The 24042-nt window shown below is 65.4% G+C and overlaps 1 protein-coding gene across 7 annotated transcripts in view; it reads left to right on the top strand.

Annotated features, from left to right (window-relative positions):
* Window positions 1–23704, top strand: part of SH3TC1 (SH3 domain and tetratricopeptide repeats 1) — a 47163-nt gene extending 23459 nt beyond the window's left edge. For 5 of the 7 annotated variants that reach the window (XM_081795478.1, XM_081795480.1, XM_081795476.1 and 2 more), the window contains 16 exons: window positions 750–877; window positions 1514–1619; window positions 2364–2510; window positions 3180–3384; window positions 4182–4258; window positions 4996–5191; window positions 7652–7785; window positions 9585–9626; window positions 10581–10664; window positions 11310–12968; window positions 14975–15155; window positions 16163–16313; window positions 17899–18021; window positions 18685–18835; window positions 19630–19826; window positions 22203–23704. In XM_081795478.1, the coding sequence (XP_081651604.1) occupies window positions 750–877; window positions 1514–1619; window positions 2364–2510; window positions 3180–3384; window positions 4182–4258; window positions 4996–5191; window positions 7652–7785; window positions 9585–9626; window positions 10581–10664; window positions 11310–12968; window positions 14975–15155; window positions 16163–16313; window positions 17899–18021; window positions 18685–18835; window positions 19630–19826; window positions 22203–22460 (3839 nt within the window). In that variant the 3' untranslated portion in view covers window positions 22461–23704. The remainder of the gene's footprint in view (window positions 1–749; window positions 878–1513; window positions 1620–2363; window positions 2511–3179; window positions 3385–4181; window positions 4259–4995; window positions 5192–7651; window positions 7786–9584; window positions 9627–10580; window positions 10665–11309; window positions 12969–14974; window positions 15156–16162; window positions 16314–17898; window positions 18022–18684; window positions 18836–19629; window positions 19827–22202) is intronic. The other 2 variants (XR_014137566.1, XM_081795481.1) reach the window with 2 other exon arrangements.
* The last annotated feature ends 338 nt before the right edge of the window (window positions 23705–24042 follow it).

Here is a 24042-nt window from a genome sequence, read left to right as displayed (position 1 = left end):
GCTTGGGGCACTTGAGCCGAGATCTGAATTGTAGGGCAGCCAGGCAGGCAGGCCAGGATTTGATCTGGGAGAGAGTGCTTTAGGTGGAGGATGTGGTGAGTACAAAGGCCCTGGGGCAGGGTGGGGGATGTCCTGATGTCCTAGGGCAGCCGAGAGGCCGCAGGCTAGATGGGAGGGACAGAAGAGGCTGGGGGGGGGGGAGCTTTTGTTCCGATTTAACTTAAATAAAATTTAAAATCTACTTCCCACGGATGCACTGGCCACATTTCCAGAGCTCGACGGCCCCGCATGGCTGGCGGCCGCCCTTCAGGACACCGGATGGCACTGCCTGGGGGGGTGCCGAGAGCTGGGGCAGACAGCGAGCCAGAGCTCAGTGTCAGGGACCCCCCGGCTCTCCGTGGACCAGAGGATGGTCTGGAGGGGGGGGGCGTGACCCGGGGCCCCGGGGAGGGGTGCCACGGTGGGTTGGGCCTGGTTTTACAGCTGGTTTTACGAGGTGGACCCTCGTGCCGTGTGGTGCAGGGAGGTGTCCTTGGTCTGCAGGGCGGGGGCTGGGGGCCCTTCTGGAAATGGGACAGAGGCGGAAGGGTCAGTTTGGGGGCAGGACGGTGGGCTCTGGGGTGCCTGCGGGTGTCCGCTGACACTCGAACGCCCCCTTCTGGAGCTCGGCGGTGGGAGAGGTCGGGGCTGGAGGTCACGGTGACCCCCGTGACTTTGCTGAGTGCTCGCTGGGCGCTGGCCCCTTCCAGACCTGACCCTGCAGCTGCTGGCCGTGCGGAGGAAGACGGGGCTTCCAGACCCCAGCCTGCAGCAGGCAATGCGGGCCCGGCTCCGCCTGCTGGAAAACGACAGCCGCGAAGTGGCCAGCGTGCTGGGGGTGAGTCTGGCTCCTCTGGGTGGAAAACGAGCCCGCGGGAGCGAAGGTGCAGGGGCTCCGGGCTTGAGAACGGGGACAGAGGCCAGGGGCGGCCCCGGGAGGAAGGGGAGGTCCAGACGGCACGCGAGCACGAGCGCGGTGCCCCGGGACTGGCCGCCCTTCGTGGGGCCAGGCAAGCGGCCGAATCCCGCGGGCCGCTTACTGAGGGTCGGGCTCCGGATTAGAAGAGTGGCTTCCGTCGTCAGCGTGTCAGGTGGGGCCCTGGTAGCTCCCATTCCCCAGGACACACGACGCCGTGCCTTGTACCCGCTGGTGTTATTCCAATGCCCCATCACCAGCAGGGGAGTTAGTTCACGGGACGGGGGTCAGAGGAGACGGGTGCAGGGTGAGTGTGGACGTCTGCATCAGTGCCGCGGGAGGGGCTGGGAGAGACAAGGGGCTGCACGGGGCTGAGAGCCCAGCCTGCCCGAGAGCCTGCTCTCCCTGGTGCGGAGTCACCGAGAGCGGGGCCCAGAGTCTGAGCCCCCAGGGGCTCAGGGAAGGAGCAGGGCTGGGCAGAGGCACTGGGGAGCCACGGCTGGCTCCTCCCAGCCGTCGGATGCCTGACGGCCCCCGGGACTGTTTCCTCCCCATAAGGAGTTATCGGCCAGGCTGCTGTCTATCCACAGTGACCAGGACCGGATTGTGGTGTCGTTTAAGACTTTCGAAGAGATCTGGAAGTTCTCCACTTACCACGCTCTTGGTAAGGTGGTGACCTTCCCAGAGCTGGTTATGGGGAGCCCCCCCCCCCCCCCGGAGGACACTTGTCACACGCCTAGCACGTTATGTCATAGATCGGGCTTCAGGTTAGGGTTGTTCACGACGGCCTGGGCAGTGGGGCTCGCTCTCCTGCTCTCGGGGGGGAAATGGCGTGATGGGTGGGGGCACAGAGGCACGCCCGTCTGTGCCCACATTTGGGCCGCGCCCCGAGTTCCTCCCGGCGCTGCACCGTGTGGTAGCTTTGCACGGCCAGACCTCGGGGGACACTGAGCTCAGACTGGCTGAGCGCAGACCGGGTTATTTCCAGCTCATCCAAAGGGCTCTAAAGCGCCCCCAGCCCGCCAGGAGGCATCCGCGAGGGTCTGGCCGCGTCCTCTCAGGGACCTCGCCCCACCACCTGGGTCTGAGGACGGACAGAGTGGACAATGAGAGCAAAGGCATCTTGCACACCTTGAGCGGGGCCTGTGCCAACCCCCCAGCACACTCGACCTTGAAGCCTCTTGTCCCGTCTCAGTGACGAGGAGACTGAGGGTCACAGAAGGCCAGTGTGTCGCCCACGGTCACGGCCGGTCCACTCACAGCCCAGGTGGTCAGACCCGGGGCTGCCTGGGTTGTAGACGGCACCGCGAGGCCCCAGGGCAGGGCAGGGCTCCCCCCGCGCCGGCCTGTGAAGGTTTCCGTGTCTCCCTTTGGGGCCTGCCGCTCACCAGGCCCGTCTGGCCCCCAGGCTTCACTCACCACTGCCTGGAAAACCTGCTCGTGGACCAGGCCTTCTGGCTGCTCGCGCCCAGCGAAGACGAGGAGACGACCATCCAAGTCCACGTGGACCAGGAGGCCTTGACACGGACACAGGAGATCCTCCTCGCCCAGGAGGGTGAGCGCTGCATGGTGACGGTGACGTCGGCCGGGGGCACACCACGCTGGGGCCACGGGGGCCACGGGCCGCAGGAGGGTCCTGGAGGCCCCGGCGTGCACGCCGGGACGGACGGGGGCTTCGTGCAGGGAGGAGCATGCGGGGTGTGGGGGGCACCCCAGCCATGAAGCGCCCAGGCCCTGTCACTTCGCTGTAGAAACCTGGCCAGGCCCCCAGGAAAGAAGAGAAAAGCGTTTCTGCCAAGTGGCACCGCCATCCCGGGTTCCTGACCTGACGCGGTCTTGCTTTGAGCGCCGAGGTGGCCTCGTCATTGGGTCGGGTCAGCAGCAAACAGAACACGCAGCTGCCGGTCTCACCCTGGCTGCGGACGCGAAGAAAGGCGGCCGGCCGGCTGTGGCCGGGCTCCCGGGGGTGGTCCCGGCAGGCAGGACCCTGGGGACCACAGGAAGGGAAACTGAGGCCCCGAGGGTCTGAGTTTCAGCGAGGCTCCCCGGGCAGGTGTGAGCAGAGCTGGGACTCCAGGCCGGCGCCGGCCTTCCAGTCCCGGGGGGGGGGGGGGCGGGCGGCAGAGACCGGGGCTGGGGAGACCCCGCAGGACTGCCTTCCCGCGTGCGGCCTGGCGGGGACGGGTGGGTCCCACACTGAAGGCCACTGTCTGTCACTTCGAAGGCCCTTTCTTTGTCCTGTGTCCCGACCACCACGTGAGAGTGACCACCAGCCCCCGGGGCGCAGGCCCGCAGCCCCCGAGGCGAGCCGCGGGGGTCCCCCAGGGAGACGCAGCCCCGGCAGCGGACTCTAAGGCGCCCAGCCCCGGCACGTGCTCCCAGGACACGGCAGCGGTGGCCGCTCCGGAACCTCTGATCCCATTTCATCAGTAGGTACCGACCTTTGTGTCTCCGCTTCCGGCCCGTCCCGTCCTGTGTGTCGTCAGGCCTCCTGGAGCCCCCACCGCGCCCCCCGCCCCCAGGCGCTGGTCCAGCCTCAGCCAGAGGGGCTGGACGGTGCTCCAGGCAGACCCGGTCCTGACCCTGTTTGTTGCTTCCGGTGTGTGGCCGTGACAGTGAGCCCAGCTCTGGGCCTCGGGGCTGCGAGCTGCCCGAGGACGCTGACATTCCCTGGCAGGGCTGGCATTCGATGGCACCAGACTGTGCAGCGTGGAGCTCTTGCTTCGTGTTCTAGCTCGTTCTGAAAAGCTTTTGCGGGAGCCAGCTGCCTACCGTGCACCCGTAGGAAGGAGGCATGTGGAAATCTGTACAGATGAAAACCAAGGCAGAGGAAGCTTGGGTAGCACGCCAGTTCTTGCTCAGGAGCTGAGCGTGGGACGTTAACTTGGCTTGGAGCTTCCTGGCAGCCAAAGCAAAGAGAGAAAGTCGATGATGACCTGATGCTTAGAATCTGTGAAATAGTTGGCAATGGCTTGGCTGCTGTCCCGGGCTAATGGAGGGAGGTTTCTCAGGAGGCCAGCGGGAGGAAGGGAAGGGGACTCCCTGCAGGCACGGCCACATGCCGAGGTCTGAGGCTGCCCACCTGGGCAGGTGTGTGTGTGTGCCTGTATGTGCATGGTGGTGGCAAGTGGTGAGATTTGCTTGGGTCCCTGGGGGCTGCTGACTTATCCCATCTACGCATCGTCCACTCGCCTCACATCTGAAATCCTCTCGTGTCTCCCTCCAGGTGGGCCCTCAGGGTCGCCTGGGACCCCGTCGACGACTCCGTGAGCGGCCCTGTGACGTCGGACGTTCCGCTGATGGGTAAATGCTTTCGCTGGCCTTTCTCCCCTGGGAAAGGCGTGGGCAAGGAGGGGCAGGCACCTGCATTCTGGAAGCTTCTGTGCTCGCCCTGAATCCTCCCCAAGCCAGAGGGGGTGGCTAGAATCCCCTGCAGTTCATGCTGCGACAACGAAGCTCAGAGAGGTCCACCGGCTGGCCCGGATTTCGTTGCACGGGGTGCTGGGAAGCCGGGCCGCGTCCCTGTCGCTGCCTCCGGGGAGCCCCGAGGGTCCCATTCACAGAGCACCCATCAAGCACTGCTTTCTCTCCGGCCGCACTTGAGACACCTCAGAGGGCCCTGGGACGGGAGGGCTAGGCTCCCGCTGATGTTGCCGCGTGAGCTCATGAGGGTCCGGAGGCTTAGGTGTTGGGTCTTCTCCCGAAAGGCCAGAGTGGGGCTCTGACTTGGGCTCCTGGTCCAGTGCTCTCTGCTCTGCCCCAAGCTGGCAGGGCCCTGTATACCGGTGAAGTGGCTGCGAGGCCCCGAGGGAGAGGGATGTATGTTTACAGCCGCGTCCGCCCTGGGCCAAGTTAGTTAATGTCTCTGGGCCTCAGTTTCCCATGCTCGCTGTGCGGAGGAAGCGCCCCCTCCGGGGGCCCCTAGATGTCCAGCCCCTTGGGTGCAGCGGCCACACTTCGTGGCAGCCCTGACCAGCTGTTCTTGGACAAGAGCCCCGGGGTGCGCCCCCAGCACTGACTTTGTGGCCTCCTTTCCGCAGCCGTGGGCCTGGCCTCAGCAGTGGCAGACTACCAGGGCTCCGGGCCTGAAGAGCTGACCTTCCGAGACGGTGACGTCATCGAGGTCCTGGGCGCCCGGGTGCCCGGCCTGCCCTGGTGCCTGGGCCGGCACACGGCCTCGGGCCAGGTCGGGTTTGTGCGCACGAGTGACATCAGTGTGCAGGGCCAAGTGTCTGAGTGAGTGGCTGAGGCCCTGCCCGCTCCCGAGCCCGCTCCCCTACCCCCGGGGGCAGCCTGGTGACACACGTGGACGAGGTCCCGGATGGCACCCCTGACCCTCCCCCTCGCCACCGCCCGGGCGCCTGTTCCCTTGTCCCCAGGGCTGGCGTCAGCCTCCTACCTGGACCCCTCGTGTCCCTCCTCCAAGTGCAGCCCGGGGCTGTTCTCTGAAATACACGACATCCCACGCCGGGGGGCTTGGCTCAGCAGGTGGAGATTCTGTCCCAGCCCACGGGGCCAGGAGTCCAGAGTCAAGGTGCCACAGGGCCCCACTTCCTCAGGAGGCGCCCTCCTCACAGCTCCTGGTGGCCACATCACCCCGGTCTCTGCCTCCGTCTTCCCACGGCCTCCTCACCCCAGCACGTGTCTCCGAGCCTCGTCCTATAAGGACACCAGTCATTGGATTAGGGCCCACCCTGCCCTAGTGTGACCCCCACCTCAACTGGTTATATCTGCAAAGACCCTTCATTGAATAAATCACCTCCCGAGGTCCTAGGTGGACATGAATTTTGAGGGACACTATTCACCCCCATACACCTTGCCACTCCCTTTTCTTTTCTTTTCTTTTCTTTTCTTTTCTTTTCTTTTCTTTCCTTTCCTTTCCTTTCCTTTTCTTTTCTTTTCTTTTCTTTTCTTTTCTTTTCTTTTCTTTTCTTGATGTTTAAATTTGAGAGAGAAAGAGACAGAGTGTGAGCAGGGGAGGGGCAGAGAGAGGGAGACACAGAATCTGAAACAGGCTCCAGGCTCCGAGCTGTCAGCACAGAGCCCGACGCGGGGCTCGAACTCACAGACCACGACATCACGACCTGAGCCGAAGTCAGGTGCTCGAGATTCTAGGCCTGGCCTTCAAGGCCCCCCGCGACACAGACCCTGGTGACCGCCGATGTCAAAGGCTGCCCCTTGCCATCAGGCCCCTTCCGGAACGAGTCTGCTTTGACACGTGTGCCCCTACGTGAGACACCCCCTCCATCCCTGCCCTCCAGTTTTCCTGGGGCTCTCACTGGCCCCCAGGCCCCGTCTCCGACGGCTCATCCCTGGGGACCTGCTCCTCTCCCTGTGGGACCCCCCACACCCTGCTGGTGACATGCCCGCCCCTGCCCTTCTGGAGAATTCTGAGTGTCCCCACGGTGCGGCCCTGGGCAGCAGCAGGGGTGTCCTTGGGGGAGCGGTCAGTGGGCACAGCTGTGCCCATCCTTGGGTGGCAATTCCGTTCCCCTGGGCTTGAAGCATCATTGTCAAGACCTCAGTCATGAGCCCAGAGAAGGTGGGCGTAGGGACAGGGCCTTTACTGGGTCTGGACCTGGCCTCCCACGCCCGTCTTCAGGGGTCCTCTGGCCCTGACATCCCGCGGCCTGGGCAGGAAGCCTGGGAAAGCCCCACGGACCCCCTCATTCGCTCCACAAAAGCTGATTGCACATCTTTCCTGTTCCAGACCCTGGGTTTTCATCCTTTGTTTCATGAACCACCTCCTGGTGCCTCTGCTCTTTCTTTTCCTTTATTTTGGCAAAATTTCAGACTTAGGGAGGTTGCAAGACGAGCGTCAAATTCCCGTAATCCCTTCCCCCCGGTCACCCAAGTGTTGGCACGTTGTCACATTCGTCTCCCGCTTTTCCTTCTCGTACTGACGCCGTCGGGGGTGGTTGTAAGCAGGATACCCCTTTCCCGGCGAGTGGCGCGGCGCGTGTCTCCTAAAGCCAGGACGCCCGCCTGGGCACCGCCGCGCGCCCTTCGGGATCGGGACGGTGACGGAGCAGCGCCCTGCAGGCCACACTCAGGGTTTGCCAGCGTCCCAGTCGTGTCCCGGAGAACCAGAGAAAGTTCCAGGCTTCGTGCCACCAGCCTCTCCTCCCTCGCCTCGTGGTCCTTTAGGACACTGACGTCTTTGAGGCACACGGGCCTGTTCTGTTGAATGTACCAGAAGCTACTCTGAGATTTTCTTTAACGTCTCAAAACAGCTCCTTCCAGTTTCCAGGCGCATTTCAGAGTTTCACGTAACGCTGGTGATTTAGTCCCACGAGCGAAACGTGCCTGTTCCTTCTCTCCCTTCTCCCCTTCCCGTTTTTCATCTCCCGGACTTGGCGGGGACAGGAGCGCCCCATTTCTGTGCTGGGCGTCGTGGGGAGCCCGGGAGCTCATGATGCGAAGGGGTTGACCTGTACATCCACACGTGCACACGCACACATTTGTAACACATACCTGTGCACACCCACGTGCACACACACGTACGTGTGATACGTACATTCTGCCTGCAGCTGGACCAGGCGGGCCTTGTGGGCCGGATCTCTTTTGTTTCTATCCCGGTGACCTGGCCGCTGGGCACAGAGCAGGTGTGACGGGGGTGTCTGTCACACGGGAGAGTAGATGGGGGTCTTGGGCAGGAAATGTGCTGTTGTAAATAAAGCACCTTCTTTCCTCCAGGCTGGAAAACGTGATTTTTCTTGATGAGGAAGAGAGGTCGTTCTTCAGCAACGAAGGGCGCTTCTCGGACGAGGACGCCAGGCAGTTGCTGAGGAGGATGTCTGGCGCGGACACGTGCACCGTGTACAACTTGGGTAGGTGTGAGGGCGCCGCGGGGGTGGGGGGCACGGCTCCTCCCTCCCCTCCCCCTGGCCGCGGGGACGTCGCAGGACCTGCATCAGACCCTGGGTGCTTAGGATGGTTTCTGTGGGCAGGTTCCCAGAAGGACAAGAGGGTCTGCAGCCGAACCGGGAGACCCCGAGCCCCAGCCGGCCGGCACCGGGGCTGCTCGGGCTCCTGTCCCCTCGGCGGAGCGCGGACTGTTCTGGCTTCCGTGCTCCGCTCGGGACGCCCCTCCCCGTGTCCCTTCAAGAAGGCCCGCCCCGGGGCACCTAAAGGTGACCACACAGGTGCTGCTGCTGCCTGAGGGGCCCGTAGGGACGGCAGCAGGCCAGAGGCAGAGAGGGGGACGGGGCGAGCGGCAGGGAGATGCCCGCAGTGGCCGCGAGGCGTGCCCGCCGTGCACGGGGGCCCGGCCCGCTGCCCACGAGCTGCTGCTCCGCCAGTCTGGGTGACAGTGACCGCCCTCCGTGACAGGACCAGGAGCCCGGGCTCACGTGGCTGTGGGCTGGCCTGGTTGCCTGACCGCCAGGGACCGGGGCCGGACCCCAGGGCCACCAGCGCCTAAAGACGGTGCTGCTCCCTCTCCCCGCACTGCCCTGCGCTCAGGAAGGACCCTCTGTCGGCTGCCGTGCAGGGGGGGCGGGGGCGGGAGCCGTGTCATCGGCAACAGAGGCGACAGAGGAACAGACCCGCTGGGGGACTGCCTGGGGCGGGGGGGTGCAATCTAGCCGGTTCCTTCATCCTGTGCATGGAGGTGAATGCACGTGCGCACACACGCTTACACACACGCACAGTATACACGTGTGCACACGCACTCACACACATGTGCAGCACACGCATGTGCACCCATGCTTACACATACGTGCGGCATGTGTGTGCACACTTACAACACACGCAGCACACTCATATGAAGCACACGCGCACACACACATGCGCGCGCACACACACGCGCACACACACATGCGCGCGCACACATACACGCACACACACATGCGCGCGCACACACACACGCACACACACGTGTGCGCACTCACACGCGCACACTTACACGCGCACACACACTCACGCGCGTGCACTCACACACGCGCACACTTACACACGCGCGCACACACGCACGTGCGCACTCACACACGCGCACACTTACACGCGCGCGCACACGCACGCGCGCACTCACACACGCGCGCGCACTTGCACGCGTGCACACTCACACACGTGCACACACTTACGTACACACTCAAATAAGGCAGCACACACATCCACATGCACATACACCTACACATCCATGCACACACACGAGCACAGTTACACGTATGTGCACGCACACACACACTCCTCACGGCCCTGGAGCAGACACGACTTGCGCATCAGGAACTTTTCCACCAGTAACACAGTTAAACTTTCCAGGTCCCACAAATTGGTTTCTCTTCCTAAACAGGCAAACTTAAATTTGACCATAGCACCCATGTCAGCCCCCCACTTGGGGGGACATTCTGGGGGCCCCCTTCCGCCGGGCGCCCCTGAGCTTCCCGGACCCTGTGCATTTGTCAGAGTTCACACGTCTTTTCCCAGCAAATTAGCGTCAGCCCATTTTCAGGAGGTGGAAACTGAGGCTTAGGGAAGGGCTTGGCCTCTTGACCAGGGGATTCCCCCCAGCCCTGCAGCCCCTCAGGTCACTGGAGTGTTTCTGTCCTGGTGTCCCCACCCGTCCCGACACGGCCCCGACCTGGAGGTGCTGGCCGGAGGGTGATGCCTCTGTTCTCTCCCTTCTCAGACAGATTAGAAGAGGCCGACTTTGAGCCGCTGGAAGAACAAGGTGGGTTCTCCCCACACGGCAGCGTCCCTCCGGGCAAGGGGCTGGGCCCGGGGGTGCAGAAGCCACAGAGCTGGGTGCGGATGGGGCTCTGGGCGAGGACCTCACACCTCCGTCGGGGAAGGCGGGAGGGGGTCCGTCCTGCAGGGGGAGGGGATGAGGTGAGGGCAAAACTCCCCCCTGCTGTGGTAGTGGTCCCTGCAAACGCACCAGCCCTCCAGCTAAGGGGGGGGTGGTCCCCTCCACTGCCCCGGCCGTGGCTGTCCCCGCTCTGTCCCCAGCTAAGGTGGGGGTCCCCTCCACTGCCCGGGCCTGTACTTGGCCATGGGTTCTTTTCTTGAAACCTAGAACATCTGAAACTCTCGGCTTTGAGAAAGTGAAATGCTGGGTCTGGAGGGTGAAGGGGGTGCGGGGGGCTGGGTTTGGAGTCTCACGCTGGAGAAGCCCCTCAAAGATTTGCTTCTTCCCCTGGGAGCTGGTAAGGGAGACCCCCTCCTTCTCCCTCCACACCTCCATCTTGACCGCCCCACAGAAGGTCTGCATCGGGGAGAATCTGGGGACTTGAATGCCCGAGGACCCTTTGGGGTCCACCTAAGTGCAAACAGGGAGGGGCCACTTGGGGTACTCGATGGGGAGGCTCAGGACATCCGGGGCCATTCCGGGCCCTCCCTCCAGCCCGGGCCTCTGCTGGGTGAGGAGGGCAGGACTCGCCGGGATGGGAGGGGGTGGGGGCGGCGAGGTTGGGGGGCGCATTCGCACCTACACGTCGGATTAGTCAGGTCAGACGTCTGCTGCTGAACCACACTGAATTCTTCTTTATTCCTCGACTTTACGGACAAATAAAGAGAGCGTTAGTTTTGAACGTATTTTTTATGTGAACTCGAAACAGAAGAGTCTTTAGATTCTGGTTCTTTCCTTGCAAACAAATTCCCCTTTAAGCTCGTGTTTTTCCAGCAGGAAGCGTAGCTGTTTGCTCGTTGGCTGTGTCTTCGGGTACTGACCCCATCCGAAGCCAACAGCCCCGCACACGGGCACTTTTGGGTACGGGTGCCCCCAGGCTCTATAGCGCCTCGTCCCTTTCCTTCTTAACCCTTTAGTAACTGTGGGCCTCACATTCTCGAAGCAGCCAGGGTGAAGGTGGAGACCGGGGGTCCTAGCTGACGTGGTCCCGGGCGAGAGCTGGACCAGGGACCCAAACATTGTCCTCCATCGAGGCGGGTTTCATCAGTTCTGGGGGTGGCTTCCGAGCACGTGCTGCCCCATAGCTCTGGTTGGCCCATGATGATTTCACGGGAGTCCTGCACCCGACAGGAGACCCCCAAGTGCTGAGGAAATCCCACGGAGGCGGGGGCAGCCAGGAATGTGGACGTGTCCATCTGTTACGTGGCTTTTCCTGGAGGGGAAAGGACCCTGGTCGCTGAGCGGTGCTCTCAAACAGGAAGCATCGGAAGGGGTTACTCGGCAAAAAGCTCGGCCAGATCGATCCCTATTCTCATAACCACGACCGAGTCTGCACCGGGTGCGAGGCGCTGGGCTCGGCGTTGCGCGTAAATCTTGGGCTTCGGGCAGGGGAGGCTCGGGCAGCACCTGACAGGGGTGCCGAGGCTCGGAGGGATGTCTGTCCCTTACCCCGGCCTAGGCCCAGATCGGCCTCTAATCCACCCGGGGGGTTTTGGTGGTTTGCAGAATCACCTCACCTGGACCCAGAGCCACGCGAGACCCTGCAGAAGGTGAAGAACGTTCTGGAAGAATTGAAATCCCGCCAGGACTGCCCCGAGGAGCCAGAGTCCTGGTGTCTCTGCGCGGCCTCCGGCGGCGCGAGCCCACCGGACCCTGAGGAGCCCCCCTTCTGCCTGGACGCGGGGGCCGACCGGACCGACCCGGAGGCCCTGGGCTCGCTGCTGCTGTTCCTGGACGCGCCCGGCTACAAGGCCTGCTTCCGCGGCCTGTACGACCTCTCCCTGCCGGGGCTGAGCGCTCTGTGCGGCGGCCGCACCGACGAGGAGGAGCTGGCCAGGCTCCTGGCGCGGGCGCGGGGGGCGGCCAAGAAGGCCGGCCTCCCCATGGCCCTCGCCAGAGTCTGCTTCCTCCTGGGGCGGCTGTGCGTGCGCCGGCTCAAGCTGTCCCAGGCCCGGGTGTACTTCGAGGAGGCGCTGGGCGCCCTGGGGGGCCGCTTCGGCGACCTCTTCCTGGTGGCGGCCGTGTACTGCAGCCTGGCCACCGTCCACCTGAAGCAGAGGAACAGAGACAGGTGCGCGCAGGTGACGCCCAAGGCCGCGGCCCTGCTGCTGGGGACGCCCGGCCACGGCTGCGGCACCGAGGCCGGGTCGGAGCTGCTGGCGCACGCCCTGCGGCGGGCCGTGGCCGGCCGGAGCCCGCAGGCCGAGGCCCGGGCCTGCTTCCTGCTGGCCAGGCACCACGCCCGCCTGCGGCAGCCGGAGGAGGCCCTGCCCTTCCTGGAGCGGCTGCTGCTCCTGCACGAGGCCTGGGGCTCCCCGGAGGCCGCCTGGCCCGCCGACTGCTACCTGCTCCTGGCCGACACCTACAGCCGGCGGTGCCTGCCGCGCCTGGCGCTGGGCTGCGTCAGGGCGGCCTCGCTGCGGGCCCGGGCCTCGCTGCGCGCCTCGCTCCGGAGCGTGGACCTGGTCCTGCGCAACGCCCCCCGCCTGCCCCGCCCGCCCTCCCAGGCCGCGCCCCACCTCCGGCGGGCGCTGGCCTCCCTGGGCCCGGGCGCGGGCCGGGCGCTGCGCGGGCCCCTGTGCGCCAGCCTGGCCCGGCTGCACAGCGGCCACGGCCAGCACGGCAGGGCCGTCGCCCTGATGGCGCAGGCCGCGGAGGCGGCCGCCGGGGCCGGGAGCCGCCTGGCGCTGGACTACCTGCTGGCGCTCGCCTGGCTGCACGTGCTCGGCGGCCGGAGCCCGGCGGCCCTGGGCGTCCTCGAGTGCGTGCGGGAGGGGGCGGTGGCCGGCGCCGAGCGGGAGGGCGTGATGGCCAACGTGGCGGCCGTGGCGCTGACGAGGACGGGCAGGACCCGGCAGGCGGCCGAGGGCTACTACCGCGCCCTGCGGGTGGCGCGGGGCCGGGGCCGGCGGAGGAACCAGGCGGTGGCGCTGGCCAACCTGGGGGCCCTGTGCCTGCGGGCCGGCGCCGGCGGCCTGGCCCAGCACTACTGCCGGGAGGCCGTGAAGCTCTTCTCGCGGCTGCCCGGCGGGGAGGGCGGCCAGGACTTCACCTGCGTGCTCCTGCGGCTGGGCCGCCTGTGCGCCCGCAGGGCCCGCGCCCGGCAGGCCAAGTGCTACTACGAGTGGGCCTTTCTGGTCGCCGCGGAGATGGACCACCTGGAAGGTGAGTGGCGGGCACGCTGGCTTCGCGGAAAGGAAACGCGTCTTCTCCCCGCGTCCGTCCAGAGCGCGCCCGGGGCGCTCGACTCTCCCGCCGTCGACAGTGTCGAATGGCGGGAACCCGCAGGTGTTTGCGGGTGCCTTCGAGGCCGGCTGCGGGGCGGCTCTCGTGGGAGCCCGCCCGCCAGGCTCTGGGCAGGCTCCAGCCACAGACGGCACCCGTGCGGTCCTCACGGGGGCCGGGTCGCCAAGGGTGGGAAACAGATGCCCGGGTAAGGGAGCCGCAAAAGGGGGTGTCATCGTGACGACGGGGGCTCCCGGTCCCGACGAGTGGGACCTCCGTGTGGAGGAGGGTTTAGCCAAGCACAGGATGGAGGGCAGGCAGACGGTGAAGCCCCTGCAAAGGCCCTGGGGAAAGCTGGGCCATGCAGGGAGATGCAGAGTTTGGGGTGGGTGCCTCGGGTGGTGCGTGGCGAGCACCTTGGCTGGGGGCGCTAGGCAGGGATCCGGGACCCCAGGCTGCGGTTTGGCATTTTTCCCGAGAGCCCTGGGGAGCCGTTGAGGGTTGTAGAACACTCGGACGCTCACGGAGCCTGGAAGGGGACCCTGCGGATCTCCAGAAAGAAGCAAGAGCTGGGTCCCCAAATGTGCCCGGTGGCCTCAGGCGGGTCCTGTCTGTGCTCACAGCCCTGTTGTCCCCTCTGCCCCATGCTGAACCTCGAGGAGCCTGAGGGCCACTCTGCTCCTTTTTGAGTTGGCTTTGGCAGCCTGGGTCTCCCCGGGTTCATCCGTTGTATCTGGGTTGCCCTTTGTTGGCATAAACCCTTCTGAAAGGCTGGTGCTAACATCCCGTCTTTCACGGCTAATCCCGATCATTTATGCCTTTTCTTCTTAGTCTGGCTGCAGATGAGTCCATTTTGTGAATCTTCTCAAAGATCCGTCATTCAGTTTCTTTCGTTTCTCTCTCTTGTTTTTTCGATTCTCGACGTCACTATTCTATCTTTACTCTTGAATCTTTATTTTTCCTTCCTTTTGCTCGCTTTGGATGTAGGTACCTCCTGTCTTTCTCGTTCCTCGAGGCGGAAGCTTAAACTTTGCGTCTGAAAACTTTCTTCTTTTCTAAGGTAGGCATTTACGGCTAGAAAGTCCCTCTAGACGCGGCTGTCCCGCGTCCCACGTCCCGCGGGGTCAGGGTCTGCCGTGCGTTTACTTCCACTCATCTCAGAGTACCTTCCGGTTCCCGTCGCGATGTCTCCCGCGACCCCCGGCCGTCTGGCAGTGCGTTTGTCACGTCCACGTATTCGTGAATTTCCCGCACTCCCGTCCGTTACCGATTCCTGGTTTCATCCCGCTGTCGCCGGAGATCACGCTCTGTAAGACATCAGGCTCTCACATTTATGGAGCGTCGCCCGCTGATTCGGCGACTGAGAACGCGATATGTGCGGTCTCCCCGGTCACCGTGTTGTTCTGATCTTCTGTGTCCTTGTCGGTGGTCCGCTTGGTGGGGAGCGCGCCCGGCCGTTCTCTGCCGGAGCCTGGCTTCGCGAGGGAGCGCTGGCTCCGGAACGCCGGGAGCTGGGTTTGAATCGCAGCCCCACTGCGCGCTGTGTGCCCCAGACTCAGTGTGCCCGCCTGCGGCATGGTCAGCCCGGTGCTCCCTGCCTCGTCGGCGTGGGGTGAAGGCAGCCCCTGTCCGTCACCCCAGGAGGGGTTTTGTGAAGCAGAAGCAGGCAGCCCGGTGCGGTGGGAGAGGCTGGCCAGGACCCCCGGGCCCGGGACGTGTAGACGCGGTCAGCGCGTGACTGTGACGTGCCCCACCGGGCTCATCACGGCGTGCTCTTGGCTGTGCGGCCTGGGGCAGATCGCGTAGCCGGTCTGGACTCAGTTTCTCTGCTGCACTGACCCCACCAGAGTCATGGAGGAGGCAGGCACACAGCAGGGGCCTTCAAACCCTGCAGATGTCACCGCCGTGCGTGACGGCGATGTCTTCCTCCCGTTCTCCCCGCCCAGGCCAGCTGCTTGCCGTCCAGAGGCTCTGTCACTTCTACAGCACGGTCATGCCCAGCGAGGCCCAGTGCGTCGTCTACCACGAGTTCCAGCTGTCGCTGGCCCGCAGGGTGGCGGACAAGGTGCTGGAGGGGCAGCTCCTGGAGACCATCAGCCGGCTCTACCTGTCCCTGGGCACCGAGCGGTGAGGGCCGGTTCCGCGGGCGGGGCGGGGAGGACCCCGGCCCTGGTCCTGGGGTGGCCCCTCCTCAGGGACCACTTCATTCCTTAGTGTCAGATTAGCTCCGAGCTGGCCGGCCTGGGGGTGTCCCCACCAGCGCTCGTGGCACAGGGTTCCCCTGAAGGGTGTCCCCTCGTCTCCACGTACACACCACAGTGGAGGCAGACCGTGCGTTCCTGGGCCATTCTTCATGACACAGTGGCTTTTGTAAGCTGACCTCTGCCTGCCCTGAGTGTCCACCAGCCAGCCCAGCTCTGGGCCAGGCAGTCTGTTCCCAGCTGTCCCCTCAGATGTGAGGACAGTGGCCACGTGTACCTGAAGGATTCTCATCCACGGGGAAATAGCTGGCTGTCCCACCTGCTTCTCCGGGGCAGGGTTTCAGGGTCCTCTGTCCCCTGTGACGCCCACACTGACCATCCCGATCAGATGGACGGTCCCGGGAACGTCACTGGTAACACCCCTCCCGGCTGGGGACTCAGTGAGAGGCAGGGAAGGAGCCAGGTTTCCACAGGACTTGGGGGGCCTCTGCCCCTCCCACCTGGGCCTCCGTTTCACAGTAGGACCGACGGGCAGTGACCTTGATCACTGCTTCTCAAAGTGGGGGAGAATATCGCCCGGGAGCTCGCTGCAAAAGCACATTCTCGGCCCCACCCCAGACCTGCTGCGGCAGAAACCCCGGGAATAGGTTCCCGCGGCCGCACTGGAGTTTGAGAACCACTGGCCTAGGCTGTCTCTCAATTTCTGCCCACACACACGTTCCCCGCTGCACCCAGAGAGGTCACGCGCCTGTGTCCGGGGAGTGGGGCAGGGGCAGGATGGCCCGCTCCCCGTCCCCGTTTCCTTCCAAAGAGCCTCCCTTACTTTCGCCGGGCGAGCCAAAGCCGGCAGACGGGCACCAGGAAGAGCCCGGTCTGCTCCCCCGGGGACAGCGGGCCCGGGAGCGTGAGCTCTGACCCCCGCTCTAATCCCAGGGCCTACAGGTCAGCGCTGGACTACACCAAGCGCAGTCTGGGCATTTTCATCGACCTGCAGAAGAAGGAGAAGGAGGCGCACGCTTGGCTGCAGGCGGGGAAGATCTACTACATCCTCCAGCAGAACGAGCTGGTAGACGTGTACCTCCAGGTGCTGGGGCGCCCTGTCCTTCATCCCCTCCCCCTGCGGGGCACCTGCTGCGTGCCCCCACCCCTGGACACCCAGCCTTGGGCCCTTAGCCCTGGACCCCCAGCCCTGGGCCCCCAGCCCTGGACCCCCAGCCCTGGGCCCCCAGCCCTGGACTCCCGTTTCTGTATTCCCAGCCCAGGACCACCACCCTGGACCCCCAGTGCTGGCCCCCCCAAGCCTAGACCCCCAGCCCTGTATTCCCACCCCTGGACCCCCACCCTGGACCCCCAAGCCCTGGACCCCCAGCCCTGGACCCCCAAGCCCTGGACCCCCAGCCCTGGACCCCCAAGCCCTGGACTCCTGTTCCTGTATTCCCAGCCCAGGACCACCACCCTGGACTCCCAGCCCTGGCCCCCCCAAGCCTAGACCCCCAGCCCTGTATTCGCAGCCCTGGACCCCCAGCCATGGACCACCACCCCTGGACCCCCACCCTGGACCCCCAGCCCTGGACCCCAACCCTGGGCCCCCAGCCCTGGACCCCTAGCCCTGGACCCCCACCCCTGGACACCCAGCCCTGGACCCCCACCCCTGGACCCCCACTGCCCGGCATCTTCCACAACAATCTGAGCCCCACCAAGGGGCCGGAGGCATGTGCCCCTCACCACGGCCACCACCGTGTTGGTACACAGCAAGCGCTCAATAAATGTGCAAATGACGCGTCCACCGCGTTGGCACACAGAAGAATTTTCTTCAGTGGCTAATGGCGTGCCTCCTTAAAAAACCCACTTATCACAGACGCTCCATTTCCAGTTGCGTTCCAAGCTTGACATGGCTTGGAATAGATTGAGAGGCTCGTGAGGCCAATGAGTGTTTTCACTTTTGAGCACTTGCTGTGTACTTCCCTGGGCCATGGGCCAAGGGTCCCGGGGCTCACCGCTGACGGGGGGGGCAGGCGCCTCGGGGCTGCGGGCAGGGGTGCGGTTGTGCACAGAGGGGCCCGGAGGGTGAGCTCCGTTCGGTTTGGGGTGCAGGGTGCGTGGGGCCAGTGCCCAACTGGGAAGAGGGCTTCCCGGCAGTAGGGGATTCACAGGGGCAGAGGCCGAAGGTTCATGGGACTGTGGAAGGTTCTGGATTGCCGGCAGGGCTAGGCCACTCTTGTCCACTCAGCTGGTGTTTGTTCAGCACCTATTATGGGCCAGGCACCGTGCTGGGCCCCAGATGCAGCAGAGAAGCAGCGGTCTTAGTCGTCTGCTCGGAGAGACAGGCAGGTGTTGCTAAGGGCCACGGAGGGACACAGTGGAGGGGACCCCAGCGGAGAGAATGCCGGGGTCCGGGTGTGACCGCCGGGACCCGGAGGCCACCTCTGAGCCGGCTCCCAAACTCCTCAGCAGCCCGCACTTGCGGACCCCCGGCGCCCTAGCTGGACGGGCCTCCCCATGGGACATAGTGGGAAATGATGTCCCCAGCTGCACAGGGACTGAACAAGGCCAGTCCCTCTGGAGGGAGAGGAAAGAGTCACCCGGAGCACGTGTTGCGGGTCCTCGGGGTTGCCTCGAGGGTCTGGGGGAGCCCTGTGGGTCTCACGAGAGCTTCTGCACGCCCGCAGGTGGCCCAGAACGCAGCCCTGTACACGGGGGACCCCAAGCTGGGGCTGGAGCTGTTTGAGGCGGCTGGGGACATCTTCTTCAACGGGACCTGGGAGCGGGAGAAAGCCGTGTCCTTCTACCGGGTGAGCCGGGCGGTGAGGGTGGGCCTCAGGGGTGGGGGCGCCTTCCATGGGAGTTTGGGGGGGCCGGTGGAGGCCTCCCGCCAGGAGGGAGGACTGCCCCACGCACCCGCTTACTTGCTTGGTATTTTCGCCTGGGATGATCTTGTCCCCCACCCTCACCTGGGAGGGACAGAGAAAAGAGAGGCCGTTTGAGGGACGGAGGCAGCTTTAGGCTTACAGCCCCTCAAACCTCGGGCAGGCCAGTCCTGTTCCACTTTGCAGATGAGGAAACTGAGGCTCAGAGAGGCACAGGGGTGTATCACGGGACACACAGCCCCGGGGCCCAGGTCTGCGTGTGCCTGCCCGCCCAGCTCACGGCCTGCGGCTCAGCCCTGGGGAACAGAGAAACGTGCGTTTTTAGAGCGCGGGGTTGGGCCCTCCTGGTCAGGCTCTCACCGTCCGGGGACGGGCTGGTCCCAGGCTGCTGAGACAGATGGGCTGCAGGCCACATCCCAGCTTGCTGGTGGCTCAGTGCCCTGGGGCTGCCGGGACCTCTCTGAGCCGAACACAGATACAGCGGGATGACGGGGAGGACGCTCCCAGCGTGCGGTCGGGGCTCTGAGGGGGTGCTGGCCCCGGGCCGGCCGCCGCGGGTGAGGCCTGACCCACCCGCCCGTGTGGCAGGATCGGGCGCTGCCCTTGGCCTCCACCACAGGGAACCAGGAGGCCGAGCTGCGTCTGTGCAACAAGCTGGTGGCACTGCTGGCCGAGCTGGACGCGCCCCGGGAGGGCCTGGAGTTCGCCCACATGGCCCTGGCGCTCAGCATCACCCTGGGTAAGCCCTGCACCCCGGCCCCGGCGGGGGAGACCTGGAGGGCGGGCGCAGAAGGCCCGAGGCCGTGGAACCCGGCCCGCGTGCGGGGCTGCTTCCGTCTGCAAGCCGCCTCCTCCGTGCAGGCGGGCTGGGATGCCCCGGGGGACACGTCACGCTCACGGGGCGGCTGGGCTTTCTTGGCCAGCTGACCACCAAGGCCGGCCACCGTGCCCCGCGGTCTGGACACCCCGGCTTGTCACCAGCCCCGGCACGCGCCTGTCTGCGTGCCGTCCCTTACCCTTGCTCCTCGCCACACTCAGCCAGCCCCGCTGTCACCTGGCTGGCGAGATCCCCTCACTGCCGGGCACCTTGTGTCCCAGCACCTAACTGCTGTTCCCAGCCACCTGTCTTCCCCTCGGAGACAGGACTGGGTGTGCAGACCCCACAGTGCTGGCCTGGAAGGGGGACGATCTGGAGACATCCGGAGGGCGTGGGGGGGGCGGGCAGCAGCTCATACACCAGGAAGGGTGAGCGTCGTCGTGTGTGTGGGTGGACCGAGCCCCGGGGTTTGCGACTGCCTGACTTTGGGGCTCCCTGTCACCCCTTCCGGGCGCCACGGGCAGGTACAGAGCAGGCCCCACGGGCAGGTCCACCTTCCTGGGGTGGACAGCGAGCCTGCAATATCAGGCCCATTGTGCAGATGGGAAGAGTGAGTCTCGGGACAGGAAGCGGCCGGCTTGGGGGCCGGAGCTGGCCCGTGCCCGCCGCCACCCGCAGCCGTAGCCTCACGCGTGCCCCCTCCCCTGCGACCCTAGGGGACCGGCTGAACGAGCGAGTGGCCTACCACCGGCTGGCCGCCCTGCACCACCGGCTGGGCCACGGCGAGCTGGCGGAGCATTTCTACCTCAAGGCCCTGTCGCTCTGCAGCTCGCCCCTGCAGTTCGCCGAGGAGACGCTGTACTACGTCAAAGTGTACCTGGTGCTCGGGGACATCATCTTCTACGACCTGAAGGTGGGCGCGGGCGGGGGGGGGCGGGGGAAGCGGGGCTCGGGCGCGTCGGGAGCCCTTGCCCCCGCGTGGAGGGGGACCGCACACGGGCCCCGGGGCCCCGGCGTCTCCGGGCCTGGCTCTGCGGCACAGGCAAGGTCAGCAGACGCCGTCGGAGCTCCCCCAGCCCGTGGGGGAGGCTGACGTGCGAACGGACCCTGGCAGCCACTGGGTCAGAGCAGACACGGCCGTGTAGTCGGGGGAGCCTCCCGGGCACGGTAACGGCAAAGCCGAGTCGTGACGGTCAAGCAGGAGTTAGCCGCCGAGGCAGTAGGAGGGGGACAGGACGTTCCGGGGGCAGGGGGACGAGTCACTAGAGACCCACCGGAGACCCAGGCTGTAGGGTGCTACCCAGATCCCGGCACCTCCTCCAGGAAGCCTACCACTGTGGGCAGAGCGACTCCTTCCTGGAATCCCGAGTCCCCTTTAACCCTCATGTCCCCCGGGGGTTTGTAGCAGGGACACCACTCCGGGCAGTTCCTGCCCTGTGGGGGCTGGAGGCGCTGGAGCTGGGACCTCACAGACCAGAACCCGGAGATGTCTCTCCATCACTCGCCTGCACAGGCAGGGGCCCCCATCACCCCACCGGGGCCTAGCGTCGTCCCTGCGCGGTGTCCCTGCTCCGTGTCGGCTGAAGGGCGGGTGCCCGAGCCCAGGGGCCGACTTCTCCCTCCCCCTCCCCACTGAATGGCCCCTCGGAGCTGGGGTGGCGCCAGAAGACCCCCACCCAGTTGGTAGCCCCCAACCCCCTTCCCCGGGGCAGCCTTGGCTGTGCACCGATGACACCTGGTGGTCACAAGTGGTCACTACAGCCTCCCGTGTCTTCTGGGTGGTTCTTGGGGAGCCTGTCGGCCGGTGGGGGGGGGGGGGGTACTGCAACGAACGTAGCCTCACTGCCTTCCAGTCTGTGTGACCCAGGCTCCGTGTGACCCAGGCTCCGTGTGGTTGGTTCTGCCTGCGAACGCTTTACTGTTCTAGAAGAGTGGAGCCCCCTGGAGGCAGGGCAGAGGCTGAGGGCCAGGCATGGTCAGTTGACCAGGGTAGGATTAGCAGAGCTCCGTGGGGCTCCAGTGCCCGGGATCCTAGAACCCACGAGCCTCTGACCCTGCGACCTGCATACACGTCTATGTCCCAGGCTGGGCTCCGGGCCGGGCCCTCCCCTGTGTCGGGGCCACGGAGCCTGGCGGTGGGGCAGGACTGGCCAGCCTCACCTGAGCTCTCACACCCAGAGCCCTGTGTCGTCTGCAATACATGCCCTTGACCCCTGGCCCATCCGAGGGTGGGGCCTGCCCCGGGTGCCATGTGACTGATTCCTAAGCAGCTCTGTACGAGAGGGGGAAACAGGCTGGGAGGCAAAAAAGGTGTCCAAGATGGGGGTCAGGAGGCCGGGCCGGGGGCAGCTGCAGGCCCAGAGGTAGCTGATCTGACGCCCAGGCCCTGGGGATGGGGACCTTATCTCTCCACGGTGTCACGGGGCAGGGCTGCAGCTGAGAAGCCCAGGTCTCTGAGCCCGAGAGGCTGGGACCAGGCAGCTTCCCAGCCGCACCATGGCCGCTCTGTCGACATCACGTCTGTCCTCACCGTGACGACGGCTTGGAAGTTCCATCAGGGGCCACGGGCCGACTTCACACCGTCAGCCACGTGCCCAGGAGGGCGAGAGAGTCCTCCGAGCCCCCTGTACGGGACAGGCCTGGGCAAGTGCCGCTCTAGAGGTTGGGGGCCATGGGCATCTTTGCCAATGGTCTCCCTGAATCGAGGTCATCTGTACGCGGGGCCTCAGGGACGAAAGAACAAGGCTGGAACGGGACACATTTGGGCGTGAATCCTGTTTGCCGCCCACTGGCTGCTCCAGGCACAGGTGTGCACGTCCACACGCACACACACGCACACACATGCACACGGATACACAACTCCCAACCACCCACTTTGGCCAGCTCCTTAGTGAAGCTGTCCCCTCCTCCAGGCAGCCCTCCAAGTCCACCTCAGGCTGACTCAGGTGCCACCCGGGGCTGCCACCGGCTGCCGGTTACCCCTGTGGTCGATGTGGCCCCAGAGTCGGCCGTGGCTCCCGCCCTGCACGGGGTCCAGTGCCTGGTAGGGGCTCGGGAGTGTTTGTTGAACTGCTCTGCGTACCTGCTTTTATTTCCTTGTCTCCTCTCTCTGTGTGGGGGCAGGGAGGAGCCAGGGCTGCTGAACTGGGGCTTGTCCCAGTTAGAGTGGTCCGTCGGGAGGGACTGGGTGGAGGTGATGGGGGGCCGGGCACGGAGCAGCCTCTGGGGACACAGGCCGGCCAGCCCCTGCCTGCAGCCAGGGGGCATGTTAATGTGGGGCCTCCTTCAGGACCCCTTCGACGCGGCGGGGTACTACCAGCTGGCCTTGGCAGCGGCCGTGGACCTCGGCAACAAGAAGGCCCAGATGAAGATCTACACGCGCCTGGCCACCATCTACCACAACTTCCTCCTGGACCGCGAGAAGTCCCTCTTCTTCTACCAGAAGGCCAGGACCTTCGCCACCGAGCTCAACATCCGCAGAGTCAACCTGGCCCCGGGGCGGTGCTGGGGGCAGGCGCCCTGGCTGGCCCCCGGCCCCTCGCCCTGAGGACGCCTGTCCGCCCTGGCTGGCCCCCGGCCCCTCGCCCTGAGGACCCCTGTCCGCCCTGGCTGGCCCCCAGCCCCTTGCCCTGAGGACCCCTGTCCGCCCTGGCTGGCCCCCAGCCCCTTGCCCTGAGGACGCCTGTCTGCCCGGCTGGCCCCCGGCCCCTCGTCCTGAGGTCCACTGTCCATCCTGGCTGGCCCCTGGCCCCTCGTCCTGAGGTCCCCTGTCCGCCCTGGCTGGCCCCCGGCCCCTCGCCCTGAGGACCCCTGTCCTCGCCTCTCCTAGTGTCTCTGGGAGGCTCATTTTCTGGGAAACAGAGGCAGGACAGTAGGGGTCTGATAGCAATAAACGATTTTGCGGCAGCCTGCCAAAGCCCGCAAGGCCCCCTCCCCTGGCCTACCGCCTGGGGAGCGTCCAGGGACCAAGCCCCGTCCCCGGGGGCCCGCCCTGCTGCTGTGAACTGGAAGGACTGAGTCAGACCGACCCGGGCCAGGTCCCCCTGCCGGCCCCGCGCGGTGTGGCCTCAGGCAAATCACGCCCCTCGCACCCATTTCCTGGCCTGTCAGAGAGGAAGGCGGTGGTGGGATCCCCTGGGCATCTTCCCCCTTCCCCGTGCCCTCACTGTGTGTCAGGCTCTGTGCTCTGCCTTTAACCCTCACGCCGACCTCACCGGGCCCGCACCATTGGGTCTGTTATTGTCCCCATTTCCGGCGGAGGCACAGAGAGGGTAGGTGCCCTGCCCGCCGTCACACAGCAGGTAGGTGGGGCAGAGCTGTAGCCACTGTACCACCTGCCCGCCTGCCTGGGGGGGGGGGGGGGGGGGGGGATGTGTCAGCATCAGGACCCAGGGGCGCGTCCTGGAAGAAGGTGCTAGCACGTCATTGCACCTCCGCCCCTTCCTGCGTCCCGAAGGCGAGCGAGGGGAACGCGGCCCACACGCTCCCTCACCTGAGAGTCCTCTGGCCCAGCCCGGCCGGTCCCACCTGCGCCCGCCAGCCAGCCAGGCCGGGGTGGGGGGCCTCCAGCCCTGTGCGGAATGTGCTGCTGTGAGTGCGTCTAGGGGCTCATCTGGGCCCCCACGTGCCAGGAACCCTCCACTTACAGTCAGGGAAACTGAGGCTCAGAGAGGCCGTGGGCGTCCCAAGTGGTTCTCACCCGCACGGCACTGTTCCGATCTCTTTTTCTTTAATTTATTTTGTCAAACAAGGTGACGTTCACGTAAGATAAAATGAACCATTTAAAGTGACCGACTCAGAGGCGTTTTGTGCCGGTAGATGTGGCTCAGCCACCCGCCTGTGCCTGGTTCGGATACATTTTCGTCTCCCCGCAGACGCCGCCCGTGTCACTTCTCGCTCCCCCTCCTCCCCGACCCTCCTTTAGCAGAAGGGGAAACTGAGGCCGGCAGGGGCCCTCCGTCATCCTTCCTGCCTCTGACGCTGGGGTCTGGGGGAGCCCCCGTTCCTGGCCCGGCTCAGAGGCGGCCTGCAGGCCCCGCCCCGGCCTCTCCCACCAGGGGGCAGCAGAGAGCCTTCCAGAAGCTGGCGCAGAAGCCGGGGAAGCTTCTTCTAACCTTGACCCCAAACTG

This window comes from Panthera onca, chromosome B1 (assembly GCF_046562875.1).
Source record: "Panthera onca isolate mPanOnc1 chromosome B1, mPanOnc1 haplotype 2, whole genome shotgun sequence".
NCBI classification, from domain to species: Eukaryota; Metazoa; Chordata; class Mammalia; order Carnivora; family Felidae; genus Panthera; species Panthera onca.
This window is presented reverse-complemented; position numbering and strand designations above follow the sequence as displayed.